The sequence below is a fragment of the Akanthomyces muscarius genome, chromosome 4, assembly GCF_028009165.1.
Source record: "Akanthomyces muscarius strain Ve6 chromosome 4, whole genome shotgun sequence".
Lineage (NCBI taxonomy): Eukaryota > Fungi > Ascomycota > Sordariomycetes > Hypocreales > Cordycipitaceae > Akanthomyces > Akanthomyces muscarius.
Genome location: NC_079244.1, coordinates 467,640 through 490,000, shown reverse-complemented (window position 1 = coordinate 490,000; position 22,361 = coordinate 467,640). Strand labels below are relative to the sequence as shown.

At 55.5% G+C, this 22,361-nt stretch overlaps 5 protein-coding genes across 5 annotated transcripts; 3 read left to right on the top strand and 2 right to left on the bottom strand.

The window, feature by feature from the left end:
- Nucleotides 1-3,380: 3,380 nt before the first annotated feature.
- On the top strand, nt 3,381-8,217 carry LMH87_010785 (uncharacterized protein; the record flags this gene model as incomplete). The annotated part of the gene is made up of 4 exons (XM_056199819.1): nt 3,381-3,448; nt 4,040-4,054; nt 4,947-5,140; nt 5,207-8,217. The coding sequence occupies 4 exons, from the start codon at nt 3,381-3,383 to the stop codon at nt 8,215-8,217; spliced, it is 3,288 nt and encodes a 1,095-aa protein (XP_056051731.1).
- A 2,470-nt stretch (nt 8,218-10,687) lies between these two features.
- On the top strand, nt 10,688-14,426 carry LMH87_010784 (uncharacterized protein; the record flags this gene model as incomplete). The annotated part of the gene is made up of 4 exons (XM_056199818.1): nt 10,688-10,715; nt 11,294-11,740; nt 12,368-12,594; nt 12,651-14,426. The coding sequence occupies 4 exons, from the start codon at nt 10,688-10,690 to the stop codon at nt 14,424-14,426; spliced, it is 2,478 nt and encodes an 825-aa protein (XP_056051730.1).
- Nucleotides 14,427-15,073: 647 nt separating this feature from the next.
- On the top strand, nt 15,074-18,264 carry LMH87_010783 (uncharacterized protein; the record flags this gene model as incomplete). The annotated part of the gene is made up of 5 exons (XM_056199817.1): nt 15,074-15,113; nt 15,691-15,771; nt 16,090-16,134; nt 16,408-17,726; nt 17,782-18,264. The coding sequence occupies 5 exons, from the start codon at nt 15,074-15,076 to the stop codon at nt 18,262-18,264; spliced, it is 1,968 nt and encodes a 655-aa protein (XP_056051729.1).
- Nucleotides 18,265-18,961: 697 nt separating this feature from the next.
- Nucleotides 18,962-20,687, bottom strand: LMH87_010782 (uncharacterized protein; the record flags this gene model as incomplete). The annotated part of the gene is made up of 3 exons (XM_056199816.1): nt 18,962-19,823; nt 19,893-20,597; nt 20,671-20,687. 3 exons carry the CDS (start codon nt 20,685-20,687, stop codon nt 18,962-18,964), a joined length of 1,584 nt encoding a protein of 527 aa, XP_056051728.1.
- A 69-nt stretch (nt 20,688-20,756) lies between these two features.
- LMH87_010781 (uncharacterized protein) lies at nt 20,757-21,278 on the bottom strand (the record flags this gene model as incomplete). Its single annotated transcript, XM_056199815.1, has 1 exon — nt 20,757-21,278. One exon carries the CDS (start codon nt 21,276-21,278, stop codon nt 20,757-20,759), a length of 522 nt encoding a protein of 173 aa, XP_056051727.1.
- Between the last annotated feature and the right edge of the window lie 1,083 nt (nt 21,279-22,361).

Below are 22,361 nucleotides of genomic sequence, written 5' to 3'. Positions count from 1 at the left end.
GACCCCCGTCCTTGGCTGTCGGCACCATCCCGTTTACACCTTTCCCTACTATCCGAACCTCAGCAAAGACCCCTTGGCATTTGCCTCGTGGACATGAAAATGGGCCCAGCTTACAAGTGGGCAAGTCAACATGACTCTCATCACAGCTACTTGGCAACCTGGCACCTGGATAGCATCACCAAAGCCTGGTATTGCATGCCCGTAAACAAACCTTGCGACTTGTCACGCTGCCGTGTCTCGGCTGTCTTGTGCTCCAGGCCAATGCCAATGCATCCCTCCCTTGGCCGTCGTGTAAAAGATGCACAAGTATCCTCCGACGTGAACACTGCCGTGCAATTACCAGACATCGATCGGCAACCCGCACACCACCCTCGCGCAGCATCGGGCATGGCCAGGCTGTGCTGGACCAATGGCAGCCGCAGCGCCACTGTGCTATTTTTGAAACGTGCACCAAGCTCTGTTGTTACCCAGCGTGTTTCTCTGCACGCCGGGAACCATGCAGCCAAAACGTCGCACAAGACGTCTTATACGGCAAGCACAGCAGTACTCAGTAAAAGAGGTACACGCACGACAGATGTGACTGACCCGCTCTTCCCGAGCGCGGCATTCGCGTGGGTTGGTCTGTATGAGAGGGGACATGGAGCCCCAGTGAGCCAATTTATGATGCCTCGACTCAATGAGGGCTGATCGAGCCGGCTGATCGAGCTTGTGCATGGCCAGCGCGGGGTTGAGCTAAAATCTTTGCTCGTTATAACTACTCGTGGCTGCCAGCCCGGTCAGTCGGGCCCAAGTTTCGTAAGCGTCAGACCTGGATATACGAATTTAGTATGAATCAGACTCGCTGGCATGACCCTGTGATGCCTGTCAACCTCCAACTCTTGGAATATAGAAGCAGTGGTCATGGATATAGCTTGCTCCTCTAGCAGGGAATTGACGCAAACAAGACCCGAAGAGAAAATTTTCTGCTGCAGCCTGCGCGTCACAGAAGCATCACCATTTACATGCACTTCTGTCACCCGGCAAACGCCACAGCGAAACCAATTGCCTGTCCGGGCAAGTGCAGCCTGGTTTGTATTAGTGCGCCGGAGCCGCCGTGGGGGACTCAAGTAATGCATGCGCATGGCTTTGATTTAGCGGCAAGTCTTCTTTTTTTGCTTTCCATTTTTTCCACTCGTTCATTTGTTGGGGTAAAAAGTTCCATGTTGCAAGTGCCTCAGCCTACTTGCCGGCTTCCGCGGAAACGTAGACCGAACGACACGCCTTCTTGGCTGCATTCGGATAGTCTGTTTGACTTTCCCCCCCGGTAGCCGTTAGCTTTTTGTCGCAGGAGGAGGGCACGTCAGCCATTAGTTGGAGTCGACATAATAGAAGGCGTGTGGGTTGCGGGCTGCGTGTCAAATGAGGATCAAGCGGCATCAGACACAGTTGAGGGCCATATCCCCACAGGCTGGCTGGCAATAGCATCAACGGATGGATGCCGCCATAGGCGTGGGATGGCTCGTGATGTGTGTGGACTAGGGATGCATGGCGTGGTGCTAGGATGATGACTTGTCAAGAGTTGAGGCGGCCACCGTTTGAGACGGAGTAGAGCTAGGACAATACCTCGAAGGGATAGAGGGCAAGAGGGTAAGCCTGTTGGCGAGAAAGCCTCGAATAACCGATCAGGGAGGAGGAATTCCGCCGTCCGGGGGATCGCGAGATGGCTGTCGTTGGCCAACGGTACGTAGCTACGTATCTTTTTCATTTCCCACTCTATTTTTTTTAATTCTTTTTTTTTTTAGTTCTCCTGCGGCTTCCTCGTAGCGCGTGGGAGAAAGCTGCACGTTGCCACGGCGGCTGGCGCAGAAGAAGCCTCTTGGAACCCGGCCAGCGCTCCAAACTCGAGCTTTCCGAGCCGGAGCCCAGTTTTTGTCAACCCAGAGCCCACTGCGGTGCATCAGCTGGCCTTGGGGCTGCGGTTCCTGGGCGGCGCTGAACGGCCAGGAACCAAGCATCTGGACCCAACAGGATTGGTGGTTGCGGGCTAGTGGTGGGTTCAGAGTCTTGGGTTGGGTAAAAAGAAGGTACTCGGTAGCGTTGCTCTGAAGACAAAATCCGCTTTTCTATTTTCTTTTCTTTTCTTTTTCTCTTGCATGATTTTATTTTTACCATTTATTTTCTCGTCGTCGACGCATCACGATCGCCCGCAATAAAAGTCTACCTGGCACAAGACGGGTGGGCTTGGGGATTCGAGGTCCCCACTTGTATAGACATGTAAAAGCGATGCTTGCTTCCCACGCGAATCGACGTGGAGGAACACTTTCGATTCTGCATCCAGACGATTCGTCTGCATGCCAGCATTTCGGCAAGACTCGAATCGTCAGAATCGGCCGCCAATTGGCCCTGTTCTGACGTGCTGCCGTCGCGCAAGGAAAATTTTCTGTACGGTGCATGCCCCACCTCCACACAGGACACTGGTGGTGGTGGCTACCTACCAACTACCTATTCCAAGCCTGGAGGCTTCTAGCATTGTTTTCGGCGGAGAAGAAGAACGCTTCAACGCACCACGAGGCCCGGACAGGCGTGCGCCGTCGACCAATTGCTCGAGCGCCTCCCCCATCCCTCCGCCACCCTGCGGTCCACTGTTCCCACTGTTGGAGCGGCGAGCGGCCCTCTGGGGAGTCTGGAGGGGGCCCTTTTGCGGCCCACGGGCGTCTGCATCACTGTCGACAGCGCTGGCGTGTACCGCTACGTACCGAGCATCAACTGCGCTAAGCTTCGGTCTGGGTCTGGGGCAAATGTGGCTTTTGCCAGTGTACGAGCTGTAATTCAGGCCAAGTCATGGACTTGGAGAACGAAGGGATAAAATTTTCTGGGGTGTTGCTTGCTTGGGGTCTATTTTTTTTTTGGCCAATTATATACTTAAGGACAGCCTCGCCTAGTTTTAGCTGAGTTTTTTTTCCCCCAAAGTTCGAATTTATTAATAAATACAGTTTTACAGATTAGCTGAGGCCTCTTCTACACCGGTTCGGCCACCACAACCAGCCTTGCAAGCTACACACGGGTGTCACGACATTACTTACACCTCGCTCGCCTTTTCCTCTGCAACGACAAATCATTGAGTAAGTAAATGAAATTTCAGTCTCGATTGCCCCGTCATCCTCCTGCAGTGTTCCAAAGGAGCGAGCACGCGACCCCCCCTCCAGCAGCACATTCATTCCCGTTGCCGCGCCGAGTACGAAAAGGCAAAGTTGCCTGCTCGTTTTCCAGGAACGGGCTGGGCTGGGCTGTGCAGAGGTACCTGAATCCGCTCTGTGGCATGGCACGCTCGCTCTTGTGTCGGTGGTCACGCACCCAACGCAAATTCGTTCTAGGCGGAGGCCCCGGCCAGCCGCCTAGCAATGACATCGCACAGGGCCCTGGCCTGGACCTGGTTCGGCGCTGAGCTGCCGCCCGCCCCCAGCCCCAGGTACCGCTCGTTGCTGGCTGCTTCCGGTGGCTGCGCAGCCTGCTTTGCCTGCCCACGGAGTGTACGGAGTAGGTAGCGCTGTTGCTATTCTTACAGCGCCCTTTACCAGCGCTGCTTGCCCCGTCTGGCTCTGTTCCGTCACGCCCGCCACGCCGCAACGGGGTAACCGGCCCAGCGACCCTGTTTTTGGCCCTGAATAAAACCCTCGCCCAGCGGCGGCGCCCACCATCTCCAACTCGCCCTCCAAATACCCTTCCAACGTTGTTCTTCTTCCCTTCACAACCACTCTCCGTCTCCCAAGCCGCCGTTTCTGCATTCAATTGCACATCCTCACATCTTCCCCAGGATCTGCTGCAGACAACAGCATCCTCTGCATCCTCTGCATCCTCTGCATCCCCTCGCCTCGTCCTGCGCTGCAAGCCATTCACCTTTGCATTTGCCCCGCCAAAAGCTGCCCCGCCACTGCTACCTCGAGACAACAAACAGACCAGAATCACACTAACAGCGCATCAACCTGCAGCGCCCTGAACCTGCAATAGCCAGCTGTCGAGCTTTCCACTATTGACTGCTTCTTTTCCGACTTCCGATCAGCACCTCACATCACAGGTAAGCCCGAACTTTTTTCCAGCATTCCCGCGAACCTCCCTCCGAACCACACAATTCCACATTGGCGGTCCTGCCACGGGCAGATGAGCCCCTCGTTGCCGGGCCGCGCGCACGCAAACGAAGGAGCGCAATTTTGCCAACTGGCAAAGCGGCCGCCCAAGCTGCTACCAGTAGTACACACACAGCCTTGTGCCAGCAGTAGCCGCTTGGTGCGCTGAGCCCAGACTAAGCGGTCAGGCTCACGCACACCAGCGCCAGTCACTCACGATGGCTTCACCGTTTTGCTTGATCTGCCCTCGTTCTTCTCTCTGCCCGCGCTCTTTTCGCAATTTTTCTTCTCCTCTTTTTCCCCCTCCCTTTCCTCCCCTGCTGCATTGCACCTCCACTCGGCGCTGCATCCCGCATGAAGCTTGCCAACATCCCCAAACAATCCCTAGCCTGGCAGATGGCCCTCGTCAGACACGCTTGGTCACCTGTCCTGCTTTCTTCCCCATGCTCATTAGCACGCCCACGCCATCTCCTTACCCTCACCCCGGCCCCAATGCTTGGCCTGTACCCTAGCCGCACACCCCCCCATGGTCGCCCGCCATCGGAAACTATTGAGTAACAGGTTGCTGGGCTTTTCACTTACACGATGTGTCGGCGACCGCTTGTTTGCAGTCTCGTCGCCGCGTCCTGTATAAAACCCTCTTCTCCCCATACTCCCGTTTACTCATGATATCTCTCATCATCCTGTCTTCTTCTTCATCCATTCTTCTCATCTACTCTTCTTCATCCACTATATCCTCTCCTCTCTCGCCCTTTGCTTGTCTCCTTGTCCTTCCGCCATAATATCATCACCATCACACACAATGCCCGGCCTCTCTCTCGACACATCTAACCCCCTCGGCAGCCTGCCAGCCACCATGTCGACATCAGGCAACAAGGTCTTGGCCGACATTGCCTCGCAAGACTCGAGCCGTCTGCCTTCTCCTCAACCCACCCACATGTCCTCTCACAACAGCAATGGCCACCGTAAGCTTCGCTCGGCCACCGTCGGCTATGTCGCCCCCGAATTTGCTGGCAAGATTGAGCAGATGAAGACTGGTAAGTTGTCGCATGCCTCCCTTTTCCCAAACCAAACCGAACCCAGCTGACAAAATTTCCCTCCAGTCCGCAGTATCATCCTCGGCAATGGCTGGATCCCCGAGGCCCTCGTCGACGAGCAGACCCGCTGGTTCTACGAGCAGCTCGGCATCGATGATGTCTACTTCCGCATCGAGACCCCCGAGGTCATTGCCAACCAGATTACTTCCCTCTACGCCGCCAAGGTCGCCGCCAACTCCCGCGAGGACAAGCGCGAGGAGATTCGCCTCGATATGGAGGCCGAGGACCACGCCATCTACATTGACACCAGTGAGCCTGGCCAGTCCAACGTCTCTGGCCCCCGCTATGAGGGCCGTCTCGAGGCCAAGTACCTCGACCACTCCGAGAGGACCAAGTACCGCGTCGAGACCTTCCGTTCCCCCGCCGTCATCGGCGCCAGCCCCAACTCCAAGGCTACCCTTCGTTGCTACTTCGTCTACAAGTGCGACTTCAAGCAGAGCGTCGAGGAGACCGACCCCAAGGAGACCAACATTGAGCTCATCTCCGACGCCGGCTTCTGGCAAAAGGCCACTGAGAACACCAAGCAGATCTACCAGGAGATCATTGAGCTTGCTGTCGCTCGTACCGGCCCCGTCATTGAAATCTTTGACATTGAAGACTCAGTCGAGAAGCGTCTCGTCGTTGCCTTCCGCACACGTACTGCCCGCGGCATGTTCTCTTCCCTCTCCGATCTCTACCACTACTACGGCGTCACCTCCTCCCGCAAGTACGTCGAGCAGTTCTCCAACGGCATTTCCGTCATGTCCATCTACCTGCGCCCTGCGTCCACTGAGGGAGGCTACTTCCCCCCCATGGAGGAGTCCATCCACCAGATCACCAAGGAGATCTCCCTGCTTTACTGCCTTCCCCAGAACAAGTTCCACAACCTCTTTGCCACTGGTGAGCTGAGCCTCCAGGAGGCCGTCTACGCCCACGCCACCTGGGTTTTCATCCAGCACTTCCTCAACCGTCTCGGCCCCGAGTACGTTTCTCTCTCGGAAATTATCGACCACAACGACAGCGCTCAGGCTGCTCTCCTATCCAAGCTCAAGCGCCGTCTCCGTACCGAGACCTTTACCCCCGACTACATCTATGAGATCATCCAGTCCTACCCCGAGCTTGTCCGCTCCCTCTACGCCTCCTTTGCCAATGTTCACCTGAGCGTTGGCCCCGACTATGACCGCCACTACCTTGCCCCCACCCCCAAGGTCGAAGTTCTTTCGGATGAGAAGCTCAAGGACAAGATCTCCAAGACTGTCGGCAACGAGCACGACGAGATGGTCATGACCGCGTTCCGCGTCTTCAACAACGCCATTCTCAAGACCAACTACTTCACCCCCACCAAGGTCGCCCTCAGCTTCCGTCTCGACCCCTCTTTCCTCCCCATGGCCGAGTACCCTCGCCGTCTTTACGGCATGTTCCTCGTCATTGGTGCCGAGTCTCGCGGTTTCCACCTGCGATTCCGTGAAATCTCCCGTGGTGGTATCCGTATTGTCAAGTCCCGCAGCAAGGAGGCTTACGGCATCAACGTCCGCAACCTCTTTGATGAGAACTACGGTCTTGCCAGCACTCAGCAGCGCAAGAACAAGGATATTCCTGAGGGCGGCTCCAAGGGCGTCATCCTGCTCGACCCCAAGCAGCAGGACCGCGCCCAGGAGGCTTTCGAGAAGTACATCGACTCCATCCTCGATCTTCTTCTGCCCGCCGAGACACCCGGTATCAAGAATCCCGTGGTGGATCTGTACGGCAAGGAAGAGATCCTCTTCATGGGCCCAGATGAGAACACTGCCGGCCTCGTTGACTGGGCCACCGAGCACGCTCGTATCCGTGGTGCGCCCTGGTGGAAGTCGTTCTTCACTGGCAAGTCGCAGAAGCTGGGAGGTATCCCTCACGACAAGTACGGCATGACCACGCTGTCTGTCCGTGAGTACGTCAAGGGTATCTACCGCAAGCTGAACCTTGACCCTTCTACTGTCCGCAAGATGCAGACCGGTGGTCCCGACGGTGATCTGGGCAGCAACGAGATTCTTCTCGGTAACGAGAAGTGGACTGCTATTGTTGACGGCTCTGGTGTCCTGGCCGATCCCAACGGTCTCGACAGAGACGAGCTGGTCCGCCTCGCCAAGAAGCGCGCCATGATCAGCGAGTACGACATGTCCAAGGCGTCCAAGGACGGCTACCGTGTGCTGTGCGAGGACAACAACGTGACCCTCCCTAACGGCGAGGTCATTGCCAACGGTACCTCTTTCCGCAACACCTACCACCTCCGCGACACTGGCATGACTGATGCCTTTGTTCCTTGCGGTGGCCGCCCTGAGTCCATCGATCTCATCTCGGTTAACCGCCTGATCAAGGATGGCAAGAGCGTCATCCCCTACATTGTTGAGGGTGCCAACCTGTTCATCACCCAGGATGCTAAGCTCCGTCTGGAGGCTGCAGGCTGCATTCTGTACAAGGATGCCTCTGCCAACAAGGGTGGTGTCACGTCGTCGTCTCTCGAGGTCCTGGCTTCGCTGTCGTTTGACGATGCCGGCTTCGTCGAGAACATGTGCGCCGACGCCAAAACTGGCGCGACTCCTCAGTTTTACAACGACTACGTCCGTTCGGTGCAGGCCAAGATTCAGGAGAACGCTACTCTCGAGTTTGAGGCCATCTGGCGCGAACACGAGAAGACTGGCGAGGCCCGCTCGATCCTGTCTGACAAGCTGTCGATTGCGATTACCGACCTCGACGAGAAGCTGCAGAAGTCTGACCTGTGGACCAACGAGGAGATCCGCTATGGCATCCTGAAGGATGCTCTGCCCAAGCTTCTGCTGGACAAGATTGGCCTCGACACGATCATTCAGCGTGTTCCCGAGAGCTACCTGCGCAGCATCTTCGGCAGCTACCTGGCGTCTCGTTTCGTCTACGAGTTTGGTGCCGAGCCTAGCCAATTTGCCTTTTTCGACTTTATGTCGAAGCGCATGGCCGCCATTCACGGCAACGGCCCCGTCACCGGCACCGAGCGTCTCCGCCGTGCTTCCATCAGCAAGCACTAAGTGGAGTTTGCCCAGCATGAATGCATTCATATTGCGACTGATTTTGTTGTTTTGAATTTGAGCATTGTTTTTTTTTTTTGGGGACCAAGCATTGGCCAGCACGGCCTGGTGTACCTTTGCTTCACATTTACAGATTCACATGAGGACGAAAAAAAGAAAATGAAAGCAGATACAAGCTACCGAGCTGTAACAGAGCTGTTATACGGATTTAATCTTTTGGGTTGGGAAAAGTTTTGTGAATGAAAAGACGAAAAAACATTAAAATGGTTTATGAAGATAAAAATCCATCTAGTCGCGCTCATGAGGACAATAGCAGTCTGAGCGACGCATTAATTAAAATGTACATGTTTATGCTATGCTTACGAGAGCTTTGGTCTTTTGGTACTGTGAATGCTGATGAATGATGTCTTTTGTGAAGACGTAGATGCGTAATAGTTTGAAAAAGGCAGGCGGAATGAGCGGAATAGGAAGCGCAACATGGTACACGTGCATATACGGAATTCAATGTCTATGTCTATATCGGGATACATGAAGACCCATGACAAGATGACGACGCGTATCGTGGGCGCGGGATTGGGTTCGGGGGTAAGCAGGTGTAGATTATGGGCCTCAAGAAGGAGGGTGGTGAGAAAGCAAAGCGTTCGGCGTGGCCGCGACCGAGGCTGATTTCTTCGCATCGGGAAGGAAGCTTTAGCATTGCAGAAAGCTTACGGAACAACTACGTAAAATGCAGAGGATAAAGATTGGCGGCGAGGGATGGTCTCTGATTTTTCTTGACGTGAGAGCGGGCGTTTGGAGGATACGGCCCTGGTTGGTTGGACAGGAACAAGGTGAGGTGATTGTTGGCTGGCGGTGTGTTTTTGTGCGAGGCCAGGTACGAGGCCAGCCAGGTACAGATTACGAGGGGGTCAAAAAATGAAGTCGAGTCTGTACGACAAGCGCAGCGAATGTGTGGCTGCTGGCAAGCTGACAATGGCAGAGGACATCTAGATGGACCGCAACTCGGTATCTGCTACATCATTTACGAATTTGATCCTGTCGTTGTATTGCCGTCGTATGCGCATCTTGCTGCCAGTGACATTTCTCGGCTGATCATCGTGGCAAGGAGTAATTGGATGGAACAGCTTGGTCTCCCGTTCCCGTTCGAGGTCTCCCAGCACCAAGAGCGTGGAGGTGGGCAGACAGGGATTCTCGGCGATCGACGCTTTTTGTATAATTTCAGCAGGGGTCGGTGGTGGACTAATGCTAATGAGGACAGGAACGGACAGGGGTATTTAACAGAGGACATGCTGAGAGTCGAGCGTGTGGTCATGATAGGCATCGCGAGAATATGGCGATGGTGTTTGTTCGAGGTGATGTGATGTGTGATGCGGCGGAATCCAGGGGGGAGCTGTGAGTGGCTGCTGGCGGTGGCAGCGTGTGACGAGGGCAGGGCGGCTAAAGCAATGGGCAAGGCAAGCTGCTTCTTGACAATTAGCGATGATGATTAAGATTTGCCAGCCACCAGAATAGCAGCGCATACTCGATTGGTTACTCAGTAAATCAGGTAGGTTGACGACCAGCCTCTTGTTGCTGGCTGTTTGAGCCGGCGGGGGCAGCGTCAAGCATGGGCCGATGGCTGGTCTGGTCTGCAGCGCTGTATCAGGTTATCGATTGCCAGTCCGTCGTCGGTGCCTGGCCGCATCGTATCCAGCCAGCTGCACGGGGGAGGTTTTCCATTGTTGCATCGACGCTGACATGTGCAGCCCACGTTTAGTCTGTCCATGCATCTCGAGGCACGCACGCACCATCGTCCATCAGCAGTGCACCTCGTTCAGTCTTTCTTCTTCTTGATTGTGCTCTCTCGCCGCCGCGTCTCCCTCAGGCTCTCCACATTGGGCAGCACATGAGCCACAACCCCAAACACGCCAGCCAGGGGATGAGCGGCCACTAAAATACCTTGACTACGTTAGTATTGCTGGTGCACACCACTTGTACACTTCCATGACCACGAGTACAGAGTACCTACCTACTTAGTACCTACTCAACACCACCTCCTGCAAGATATTCCAGGGGCAGGACAAGCCATTTCCCCCCGCCCGCCGCCGTCGCCCGCACACGCGCGCCGAACGGCTGTCTGATTCAATCCGCCGCGCCTTTGTCTTGCCTGTCCTGACTTCTCAGACTCCTCACACACGCACTAACCAGTTTGTACTCTGTACCGTTGTCCTTTTGTCCACCTTTTCCGCTTCCCCCTTGGCTTCTCGAATCCCACCGACGACACACCAACAAGGAGGCTGGTCATACACCTTTTTTATTTTTATTTTTTTTTAGCCTCGCGCCAGCCCGTCGCCGCCGCCTGGGCCACCTCTATTTCGTCCGCCGCCGCCGACAACGACGACGACGACGACGACAACGACGACGACGACGACGACGACGCCAATACCACCTCCTCGCCCAGTGGCCGGCTTTTAGTCCTTGCTCTGTGATCATGACTAGGCCCTCCATTATTAGAGCCGGTACGTTTGTCACTACTTCCTGGCCCAGGCTTGCCTGCCTTCTCTGTTACGTGGCGTCCCTCCCATTGTGCAAATGCCCAGTGCTGTTCCTCTCTAACCCCCCGACCGTTGGCCCCCTTGTCCCCTGTCTCGCCACTACCACCCGTACGCCCACGACTCTGTGGCCTGTTACTTTTTTCTTTCTTTCTTCTTACTTGCGCGAGCCTCTCTTCCCCTTGCTGCCTGCTCAATTGCGCCTTGCTGTTGTTCTCTCTCTCTTTTACATTCTTCCCGCTCGCCCAATTCCGCACAAACGTCGACCGCTCCGCCGCCCAGCTTGCACATTCCAGTCGGCCTGCCTGACGTGCTGTCACCCGCAAACTCGGGGCTTTTGCTTGTGTCTCGCGCGCGCGTCCAGTACGAGTGTGCTATTCGCCGTGTCTGAAAGATTGTATATTCGAGACGGACAGACAAGACGAGCTGCTGCAGTGCGGCGCGATTGGGATAGAGAGCTAGCCCTCTTTTTTTTGCACTACGCCGCAGAGCGTTGCCCCGGATCTCCTGACTGACATTGTCGCCCATTGTTCCCTCTCGAGCAGACACGATCGACCTGCAAGATCACGACGGCCCCTCGACCCAGAACCAGTCCCATCCCGAGTTCGATCCAGACGACATCCACCACCGAGCGCCTCACCAGGCCGAGACTCTGCGCGAGGTCGCCCACGAGACCGCCCAGGAGCTGCGCAGCCCCATCATACCGACCAGCCCTACCTCTCGCGGCCGCTCGCGGACGCATCAATCCGCGCCCGGCACCCGTCACGCTGCCGACTTTGACGATTCCGATACCCAAGACCCCGACGCGCAGGCTGCCGACCTCACCGACGCCTTCACCATGGACTCCTACCGCCAGCACGAGCAGGACGCCATTGTCGCTGCTCACAATGGCGCCTCGTCCTCGGACGAGGAGGATTTGGACGGTGAAGCCATTGACGACCTCGATGACGACCTCATGGACAAAATTTCGAGCTCTCCCTCGATAGAAGACGGTGTGTACAATTCATCTCCAACCTCAATCAAGAGCGCGAGCGCCCACGCCTGGCCCCGCCGCGTCTCTTCCCTCCCTACTACCTCGAGATTCCGTCGCCAAGCGGCCGCGCGCTTCTTCAGTTCACAATTGCAGGCTACTCCCGTCTCTCAGCAGCCTCGCCATCTTCTTCTTTCTCGGTCCAGCATCCGCGTCCGCATCAAGGGTACAGAATCGAATCCCGACACCGAACCGTCGCCCACCATTGTTACCAAGCCTGAAGCAATAAAAGACCAACCGGAGACTGTCCAGCTTGGCCACAAGGGGCCTTGGTCTATTAAAGACCAAAGCCAGCCATTACGCACACAGCAAGACATCGCCTTGGATTAGGTATCTGGGTCGTCGCTGGCTACCCAACGCCAAGCCGAGCCCCCGCGTAGTCTACCCGAAGTACCGGCAACAGAAAGCAACAGCGACAAACCTGTCCATGAGCTCTCACACACAACACCGACCAGTATCAAGCGGCCTCCGGAGCCCCCCTCGGACCCTAGCCAAGAAGAAGATGACGCTCCTGCTGATGCGACCCCTGCCACCCTGTTTGATCAAGACTACAGTGACTTTAGCTCGGATGAAAGCTTACATGATTCAGAGGACATTGATTTCGAGTTTGTCTACGCTCTTCACACCTTTGTCGCCACGGTTGAGGGCCAAGCAAACGCAACCAAGGGTGATACCATGGTTCTGCTTGACGACAGCAACAGTTACTGGTGGCTTGTGCGTGTCGTCAAGGACAGTAGCATTGGTTATCTTCCTGCCGAGCACATTGAGACTCCCACAGAACGACTGGCTCGCTTAAACAAGCACAGGAATATCGATGTAAGTCGGACCTCTTGTCCCCAGTGCGTCGCGCCGGCCTAGACTAACTCAACTAGCTCTCTGCAACTATGCTAGGAGACCAAGCCGTCAAGCAAAAGAGTTCCTTCAAAGCCATACGCCGCAAACGCAAGACAGTTGCCTTTGCGGAACCCACTTATGTTGATTATTCCGATTTCGATTACTCTACCGACGAGGAGGACATTGAAGAGCTCTTTGGCACACAACCACAATCCGCGAGAGAGCAGGCTGCACAGTCTGCGCAGCAAGAGGGCCAAGAAGTCACCGAGGAAGCTCGCGTAGAGCCGCTCCGCACCAAGGATCCCAAGAGCGAAGAGAATCAGGATACGCGAAACGCCAAAGACATCAATGGTGAAAAGGCCGTCGCTAAAGAGGGCGGTCTCGTCAAAGACGACTCTGGCCAGTTCGACAGAGATGGGGACGATGACACTAGCTCCGTTGAGGAGATTATCGATGAGACGACAAGTGTCAGCCGGTCGAGAAACGGCACGGTGCGAAACACAGATTCCTTCTTCAACGACGAGGAAACCAAAAAGATTACCCTCACCCCCAATCTGCTCCGCGACAGTGATGCTGCTGGCGCCAGACCGTCGACTGATTCTGCAGGCAAAGACTCGGCTAAGAGCCGTTCCAGCCTGGAAAAGATGGAGAGGGAGCTGGTGTCGGACAAGGAAAGGAAAAAGACCAAGGACAAGAAGCCCAGCGCCATTCGCAGCTTCTTTTCTAGAAAGGACAAGAAGAAGTCGGAAGAAGACGACGAGTCTTTTGGCAAGCGCTCTATGGACGCTATGGATGCCGATGAGCGAGATGAGGCTGGCTCTCCCGACAAGGCCCAGCGCATTGGCAAGCTGCAAAAGCCGCAGCCCCGCCTCGAGCCGCAGCCGCAGGCCGGGCGCAAGTTTGGCAATTCGCAGGCGCAAAACTCTACTGTCGAGCTCTCGTCGTATCTCAACGAGACGCGCACAAACGATGTCTCTTCTGTGCCGCCCGCCTCGATGCGCATCGTCGACCCCGAGACGCAAGAAACGCGCAGTGTATCGTCCAACCAGCTGCAGCAGTCTTCCGAGTCTGCACCCAGCCGTTCCGCGTCGTCGGGCAGCCGCGGCGACAAGGCATCGGCTGCCCTATCCAAGATTATGCCCCATCGCAGTCCCAGCAGCGGTGCCGATCCCAAGCCACAAAAGACCAAGAAGGCCAAGATGAGAATGGAACTCGAGGCCAACGACAGCTCAGAGGAAGAAGAGCAAGAGGAGGAGACTACCTCGCCAGACCAACCCCACACCGTTGCTGGTACCGCTGCGGCCACTGCTGCAGCGGCCGGCGTTGTTGGTGCGGCTGCTGTAGCCGCCAAGTCCCGGGGTGCTCCATCGCCCTCTTCACCAGTCATGTCCAGAGACAGAACCGTTACGCCGCAGACTGGCGCCGGCCAAACAGGAGATTCAACCCATATGTCGCCCAGCAACGCCTCCAACCCGCCTGGCCTGGTGCCCGACACGTCGTCTGCAGAAGACCGCTCGCCCAACGCCTCGCCATCGCCCGAGCTCATGTCCAAGGGCGGCAGCGCCGCTAGTAGCCGCAAGGAGGCGTGGGACGACGTCAAGCTGCGCGCATTCTTTGACGAGAGCGACCACATCCGCGACCTCCTCGCCGTGGTGTACGACAAGTCGGACGTGGAGCCCGTCGGCGCGGACCACCCAGCCATTGGCGGGCTGTTCAGGGAGCAGAATGCCAAGCTGGCCGAGATTACGACACAGCTGGACAATCTGCTGGGAGACTGGCTGGCGCGGAAGCAGCGCATGCGAGGATCTGCGTAGGGGCCTTTTCCGTCTTTTCTCGCTCTTTTTCTGTTTATTTTCTTACAATACCCCGGCATTGTTGGCATGGCATGGTTTAGACCTCTAACGCTTGATGACATTTTCTTCCCACCACCGGCGGTCTCATGGACACAGACTCGGGCCGCGTCGAGAGGATATAACAAGAAAGTTGATGTATGCTTTCTCTAGACGAGGAAGCCTTTCTTTTCTTTCCCATTCGCTTTTTTTTCTTGCTGTATGTTTTGGCTGTTTGGCGTTGGAATGTGAGTCGTTGAATACGACTCTTTTTTTTTTTCTTTTTTTCTTTTGAAACAAGATACTCTCGCTACATTACCTTTTTCTTTCGTTTCTTTCTTTTTTTACTCGTTGCCTGTGTTTTCGTTATTGGTCAATGTTCTCGGCATGGTGGGTGGAATTGTGTTCTCTGTTTCTCTGTATAAAGCACACGGATGGAACAATACAAATGGCTGTGGATGGTTGTATAGTAGAGGACTGTCATGGGGGAAAGCATAGAGCTGGTTTATACCGTGAATATAGTTTATGCTCGACCTTTGCCTACAGGCTGAATCGTGAATCGTGGCTATGGAGATGAGTACGAGGAAGAGGACGTGTGCGACAGGCGGTACCCGCCAAATATAGTTGGCTGCATGCGTGGGGCGGCGACGCTGCTGGAAGACGTCTATTTAGGTAGGTAGTTACTGGTGGAGGAGTGGCAGTAGAGTAGCTACAGTTGGTGGTGGCAGTTATTTATGGGTGATGTCGTCTCCGCCCCAGACGCAGGCCCGCTGACTGAGCCACGCCCAGGTAGCACGGCCGCTAAACCGCCAGGAGACGAGAGGAGCCACTGGCAGACGCCCGCAATGTGCCTACCTGCAGCACGTCAGAACCCCTAAAATGCACCACAGCGCAGAGGTGGTGTGGGACAGCTGCCCACCGGCTGCCTACCTATAGGTAGGTACCTTAAGTTAACCCACCGGTACACACGCTACTCCGTACTGGTACAGCAAGGTAAAAGCCACACAGCCTGTTCTCCGCCGCCAGCCAGGCTCACTCCCCCCGCCATATCCGTCGAACCGTCGTCACCCAACGGGCCAGCTTTCCGTGTCCCCAAAGAGGTACCTCCTCCTCCTCCTCCCCTGCCTTTTTACTTGCGGCTGCTGACTACCTACCTTGCCTTTGGGCGTCACGCACCTCGAGCATTGCCTCTTTTTACATCTACAAGCGCCTCTGCTCGCTTCTGACCCCTTCATTTTTTTATTCAAAGAAAGCAAGGCCTTTTGGCGCCTTTCTCCAAACCACGAGTCTTGTTTCGACCCTGTTGAGACATTGCCGCCTCTGCTACAAGGTACGTGCGCACGCGCGCCCGTCGTAACTGAACCGGCCCAGACGGTTCTGTTCCAGATCCCTTGCCCAGCTCCTGCTGCCCCGTGCCATCCGAACATAGGCCAGCCATTTTGTTCACCCAATATTTCTCTCTCTCTCTCTCTCTGTCTCTTTCTTCCATCTCTTGGCATCATTTCCCAGAGCACTGTGCTTGCTCTCTCCCACACTTTGCGCTACGCCCGCCCGCGACATCGCCGCCACCACCCCCGGTCTCATTGCCCAAACCAACCCCACCAAGGCCCGGCCGCTAGCTAACCACTTATCTCTCCCCACCCCTCAGCGTCTCTCCCAACTCTCGCCTCAACAGCCCACTTGCCATCCCATTGTCAGCATTCTACACCGCGCATCGTTACCGGACAATATCTGCGATACACTCGATTTCTAGACTTGGCGATATAACATCTCCCCGGCGCCCTTTCCGCAGCGCCGCCCGTCATTGGAGCTTATCCCCGATTGCGCCGCCTGCCCGTCTCGCCCTCCGGCTGACACCCCGAACGCCCAACGACGCACTCTCGATCGGATCCTCTGCAAACGAGACCGACGAACCCAACCCTTTCCTTCTCCCCCCCATCGAACGAGCCCTCCACAAAACTGGCAGGCTCTAAGCGTCGCAGCTTCTCCTCGCAGGGAGGAAGTCTGCTTAATAGAATGTTTGGAGGCTCCAACTCCAACTCGCTAGATTCCAAGACCGAGACCGAGACCGAGACCGCCTCTGACCGCAAGCCGCCCTCTCCCAAGGCCACCGCCGCTCCCCAGCCCATCTCCGTCGCTGCCATCAAGACGACCGACCAGGCTGCCAGCGGTGACAAGCGCCACACCAATGGGAGCCCGCCCACCAGGCAGGATAACGGCGGTTCCACAGACAAGAAACGCCGAAGCAGCAGCGTCAGCAGCAAGGCCAGCAGCCTCCTCGCGTCTGCCAGGAGCTCTTTTGGCTTCTCTCCCAGCTCGCGCCACAGCCCCGACATGAGCTCTCCCCTCCAGAAGCTCGGCAAGCAGGACCCGGCCCTGGCCGTGCCCCAGGGCCACCAGAACAACTCGGCCGGCGATTCAGTCCCCGGCCCCAAGTCGACCTTTCGCGTCGGTGTCTGGGAGGACCGCAATAGAAAATGTCGTCGTACCATGGAGGACACGCATGCTTTCCTCTACAACTTTCTCGACTCGTCTGCCGTTGACGGCACCGCCAGCTCCAAGTCTGACAAGTCATCCACCGACGCATCAAGTACGGAAGTCGCCGAGTCTGACAATGGCTACTTTGCCATCTTTGACGGACACGCTGGTACCTTTGCCGCTGACTGGTGCGGCAAGAAGCTCCATATTGTTCTCGAAGACGTTGTCAGGAAGAATCCCGATGCGCCTTTGCCCGAGCTCCTCGATCAGACATTTACAAGTTGCGACGCCCAGCTAGAAAAGCTTCCTCTGAAAAATAGTGGATGCACGGCTGCCATTGCCGTATTGCGCTGGGAGAAGCGGTCTGCCAGCGACCGCCACAATGTTACCATTCCCAACATCTCTATACCCGTCGCCAAGAATGGGAAGCTATCCGAGCCCAACAGTGATGTAGAAAAGGCAAACCCGGCCGACGAGGAAGCACCTACCTCGGCGCCGTCGAAACCGCCGCCGAACAAACAGCGAGTCTTGTACACGGCCAACGTCGGCGACGCTCGTATTATTCTATGTCGTAACGGCAAGGCTCTTCGTCTGTCCTATGATCACAAGGGCAGCGACGAGAACGAAGGGAAACGCATCAGCAATGCTGGTGGTTTGATCTTGAATAACCGAGTCAATGGCGTATTGGCTGTTACTCGCGCCTTGGGCGACGCCTACATGAAGGATCTCGTCACTGGGCATCCTTACACTACCGAGACGGTCATCCAGCCCGAGCTTGACGAATTTATCATTATTGCCTGCGATGGAGTAAGTCCAATGTGAGACTAACAATCTCGAGCGACGCGACTAACAGTACCACCAGCTCTGGGATGTCTGCGGCGACCAAGCAGCCGTCGACATCGTCCGCAAGATACAGGACCCCACCGCCGCTTCCAAGCGCCTCGTCGAGCACGCCCTAAGTCGTCTTAGCACCGACAACCTGTCCTGCATGGTTGTCCGCCTCGACAAGGACGCCATGCAGCGAGCCACCAACGGTGCAACCACCGCTGACGCCGACAGCGACAGGGCCACTGCCAAAACCACCGAGGTGGACAAGATTGTGGCCGAGACGAAGCAAAAGATTGCCGACGGCTCCACTGCGCCTATTGGCGTCTCGGCCACCAACAGCGGTCGTGGATACGACGACGCTGCTGCTGAGGAAGAGTTTGTGCCCACGACCCTGGACGAGTCTGTCGTCGAGGAAGAGGTGGCCGTCGTCGACGACGACGAGGACGCCGAGGTAGCACGCGCCGGGGAGGACACGCTCGTACAAGAAAAGCCCGCCAAGGGCGGCACTGTGCTCTAGCATTCGCCCTCGATAGCCAACCATACATGTCTTGTTCTTGTTTCCCGTTTTCAACTTGCCAAGATTTCTTACATGCTGGAGAGAGATGTTGAAGCAAGCAATCTAGTCGTCGATGAGGGCAACCAACAACAACAACATGATTGGTTTTTCTGCTGGGCATAATGTACGTTTTTAGAACGGTACAATCCCGTCGTGGGTCTCGGGATAGTTGTCCTCTTTATCTCCTTTTTATTCTTATTCTTTTTTTATAAACGTAAATTCATGACGAAATGCTCGCTTGCTCAACCTACTTTGTACCCGTTGCGTAATGTAGTAAAATTGTTTTATAAACATAAATTCATGACGAAATGCTCGCTTGCTCAACCTACTTTGTACTCGTTGCGTAATGTAGTAAATTGCCAATCTGTCACTTATCCTGATGTGTACTCTACAAGTGTCCTAGCAAGTATCGTGATCCATCTCTGTAAAATCAAAACTCCATACAAAAAGTCAATGCTTTGGCATTATTTCGGCCACTTCCTCATTAACAAGCCAAGCAAACAAATCTCAGCCCCTTAGGATTAGGATTTCACAAATTGACAACATCAAAAGTCGGGAAAAGTTCAAAGTGTAAAATCCACACAGCTACGTTATCCAAGCCGGGAAGACAAGGAAACCGACTTGAGTAAGACAGGGAAAGGAAAAGGCGACACCTCGGCTACTCTTTCGCAAGCGTGGGAAACATTTGGCCAAACGTCTCATCCTCTCCCGTCATCACGAGAAACGCGGTGCGAGCGTACTTCTTGATGGCGGGGCACACATGCAGGTTGACTCTCCGGTACGCCTGGTACAGCCTCGCCAAGATCTCGGGGAGCCGGGACTGCAGCATTCCCCATTTTTCAATCTCAAACTTGTCACGCGAATACGAGACCACGAACCCGGCAACCCGCAGACCCCCCGCGATGCCGTCGATGACGGCCTCGTGGCCCTTGTTGAGTGTCCTGAGTGAGAGCTCGTGGAACCACACCAACGGCCACGCTTCGATGCAGGGGGCTAGGTTTGGGCCGGCGTAGCTCGGATACTTGGCGACAATGTCGCTGTAGAGACGCATGCGATGCTCGGAGTTTGCAGGGGGCGTGCTGTGGGAGATCGCTTCGGTGGAGTCCTTGATGATGGTGCGCTGCCCGTCGGCAGCCTGGTCGGCGGCGCGCTGGCGGGCCTCGCACAGGTCGCAAGTGCAGGTGAATCCCCAGGCCGCCATCGTCATGTCCTTGACCTGGCTGGCAGTCTCGAGCATTACGGGCGGGGAATACGCAACGGAAAGCTCGGTGCCGGCGGCGAGGTCCCTCGCCGCACGCACAATGACCATGTCGCCGATGAAAACGCGAGAGCAGTTGGGGTAGCAGGCGTGGTTCATGGAAGAGGCCTTGAGCCAGACGCTGTTGCCTGCCGGAATCTCCTCGTGAGATCCATGGCGAAAGGGTCCCAGGGGCACGCTGTGGTCGGCCTCGCTCAGGCGCCCTGGAACCATTGCAAGGTACAAAGCAGCGTTGAAGTCGACGATGGAGTTCACAAGGAAGCTACGTCGGAAAGGGTTAGAATGCCATCGTGGGAGTCATAGAGGAAGTGTCAGGCTTGGACAAACTTACGAATCCAACACTGGCTCACAGCCAGGCCCAGGCGCGGCCATGTTTCGCTCAAAATCTCCCGAATCGGCGAACAGCTCGAGGATTGGTCGGGAAGTCTCGGGGTTGTGAAGAAGCTTTTGATGAATCTGACTCACAAGAAGGACCTTCTCTTTCGTATCAACAACAGAACGAATACGCCTTCCGAAGAAGGATAGAGTTTCGTTCATTTGATAACTGGAACGGCCAAAGGCAAATGCCTTTTCACACAGGATCAGGTCTCCGATAGAAACATCGTTGGTGAGAAACAGCCCACGTCCGCGGCCGGGTGACTCGCGTACTTCGACGGGCCCATAGAAGCTAGCACAGTCGACCGGGCCGGAGCTCTTTGCCTGCTGATACATGCTAGTAAATGCATATTGGCCAGTGGCTTGCTCATGGAGTCTGGCGTCGACCCGTGCCAGCGCGGACTCGCCAGCTGGCTCTTTGGGGAAAGCGTCGATGAGCTGAAGCAATGTATCGCGGCACTTGGAGAAGTCTCCAAGGCCGTAATGTGCCATGGCGGTGCGATAGAGAAGCTTCGAGTTTGGGGTCGATGGATCGTTTGCTTGACTGCAATCCGTCAGAACAGCGCTGTAGCGGCCGAGTCGGAGATTGACAAGAGCGCGGTTGACGAGGGCAGGCTGCCTCTCTTCGTTGGTGCTGGAAAGGTCAATGGCATGGGAGTACCTGTGAGGATTCCCGAGTTAGCACGGAAACTGTAAAAGTTGAAACGGATCAAAAGGAGTCAAAGGAAACTCACGAACTCAAAGCAGACATCTAGTTCTGTGCCTTGACGTGGGCATTTCCCTGCAGACGAATCTCGGCACTGGATGCAGCAGGCTTTGGCTACTTCCAAGCATCGGGGACCCGGCTGTCCGTCTCATCGAGAAACACAATGTCGGTGACATGGTCCACTCTGATGGAATACGTGTCTTTCTTCTTCTTGGGCTTGAGATACGGCTCTTTGATGATGCAGACGGCGCCTTCGGGCAGGATCGTGTCGGCACGGGCTGCAGAGCTGGCAGGCGGGCTGTACAATAACAGAGGCACAGCAGTGCCGTTTATGTCCTCGACAACGGCGACAATGGCAGAGAGTCTACTTGCAGGCGCAGTGCACACACGGACAGTGACCATACGGCCCCGATGGTGTCTCTGCGACTTCATCTGGGAGATGAGCATAGGCTTGAGGTCGTCGAGGGCTGCTTTGCACGGCATGTAGGGCTTTTGCGTGGAAGCAGTGGAAGCAGATGGCATGGAAGCAGAATATGGCATGAGGAAGTCGACAGCACTATCGACACCCTTCGAAGAGATCATGTCAGCCTTGAAGTCGGCAATGACTTGGTCGCGAGGGAGATGGTTGGCGGCCATGGTAATTGCCAAAGTGTGTTGGTCAGGTATGAAGAAAATGAGGAATGAGCGGGATGAGAAAAGGGGAAATGCGAGTCTTTACCAAGCACATTTTCGTTGCATGTTGTTACTTACATGGCCAAACGCGAGCCCGGTGCAGGGGCAGCTGCCAGGCCGTCTGCCAATCAATGCTTGTTTGCTCTGCAACTGTCGGTGTCGGCGCAAGTGACAGCAAACGGCGTGTCCATTCAACCAAGGACCATGACTACAAAACACAGCAGTCTGCAAGTAAATGCAGCTGGTTCTGCATCGTTGTACATCTCACCAAAGCATGACATGAATATCGTGAGAAATATAAAGACGCTGCCAGAAGCGTGTGAAACTGCATCTACAGGCGACGCCAAACACGGCTTGTTTGTTGGACTACTGGCCGTAGCTCGTTTTGGATTCATTCGGAGATAGACCAAGAAGCATCCAGTTCTTGGCACTGGAGATTAAAACAATGAGATCCAGAATGTGTGATTCAATTGTAACAGACCCCAAGAAGTTTGCCATTGGCAAGGGTGCAGGGCGCATGCTTAAGATGGACGAAGCTGAGGATGGGCGAGCTGCAACATGCGCCGGGCCAGGCGCATTGTCGCGGAGCCTGTTTTCCGGTGTTTGTAGCCATTCTCAGGATTTGAGAGACTCGATATGCGGCTCGTAAACCTACCAAGATTACGGCTCGCTCGACTCATCGAGCACTGACAGTCGCTAGTCGTCCGAACTCCATCCTAGCGCACACTGGCTTTAGATTCTGGGTATTTCGCGACGCTTCTACACAGAAGACGCACGGCCAGAATTGAAAAAAAAAAAAAAAGAAAAAATTCATAGTTACTGAGGGTTCAACATGCCCTTGGATCTTTCAGTAGCGTAAATGGCTGAAAGTCCATACTTTGGCGTAGTCCAAACCGTGTAAGTGAATTAGCGCCCGTCCCATCACCATGCATCGCCATTGCGGCACCACCCGCGAAAGCTCGATCCAGCATGAGCTTGCGCAACTTCACATTGGTAAGCCCCTGTTCCATGATACCGAATGCCGTCGGGGACAGGAGAAGTCCAGGG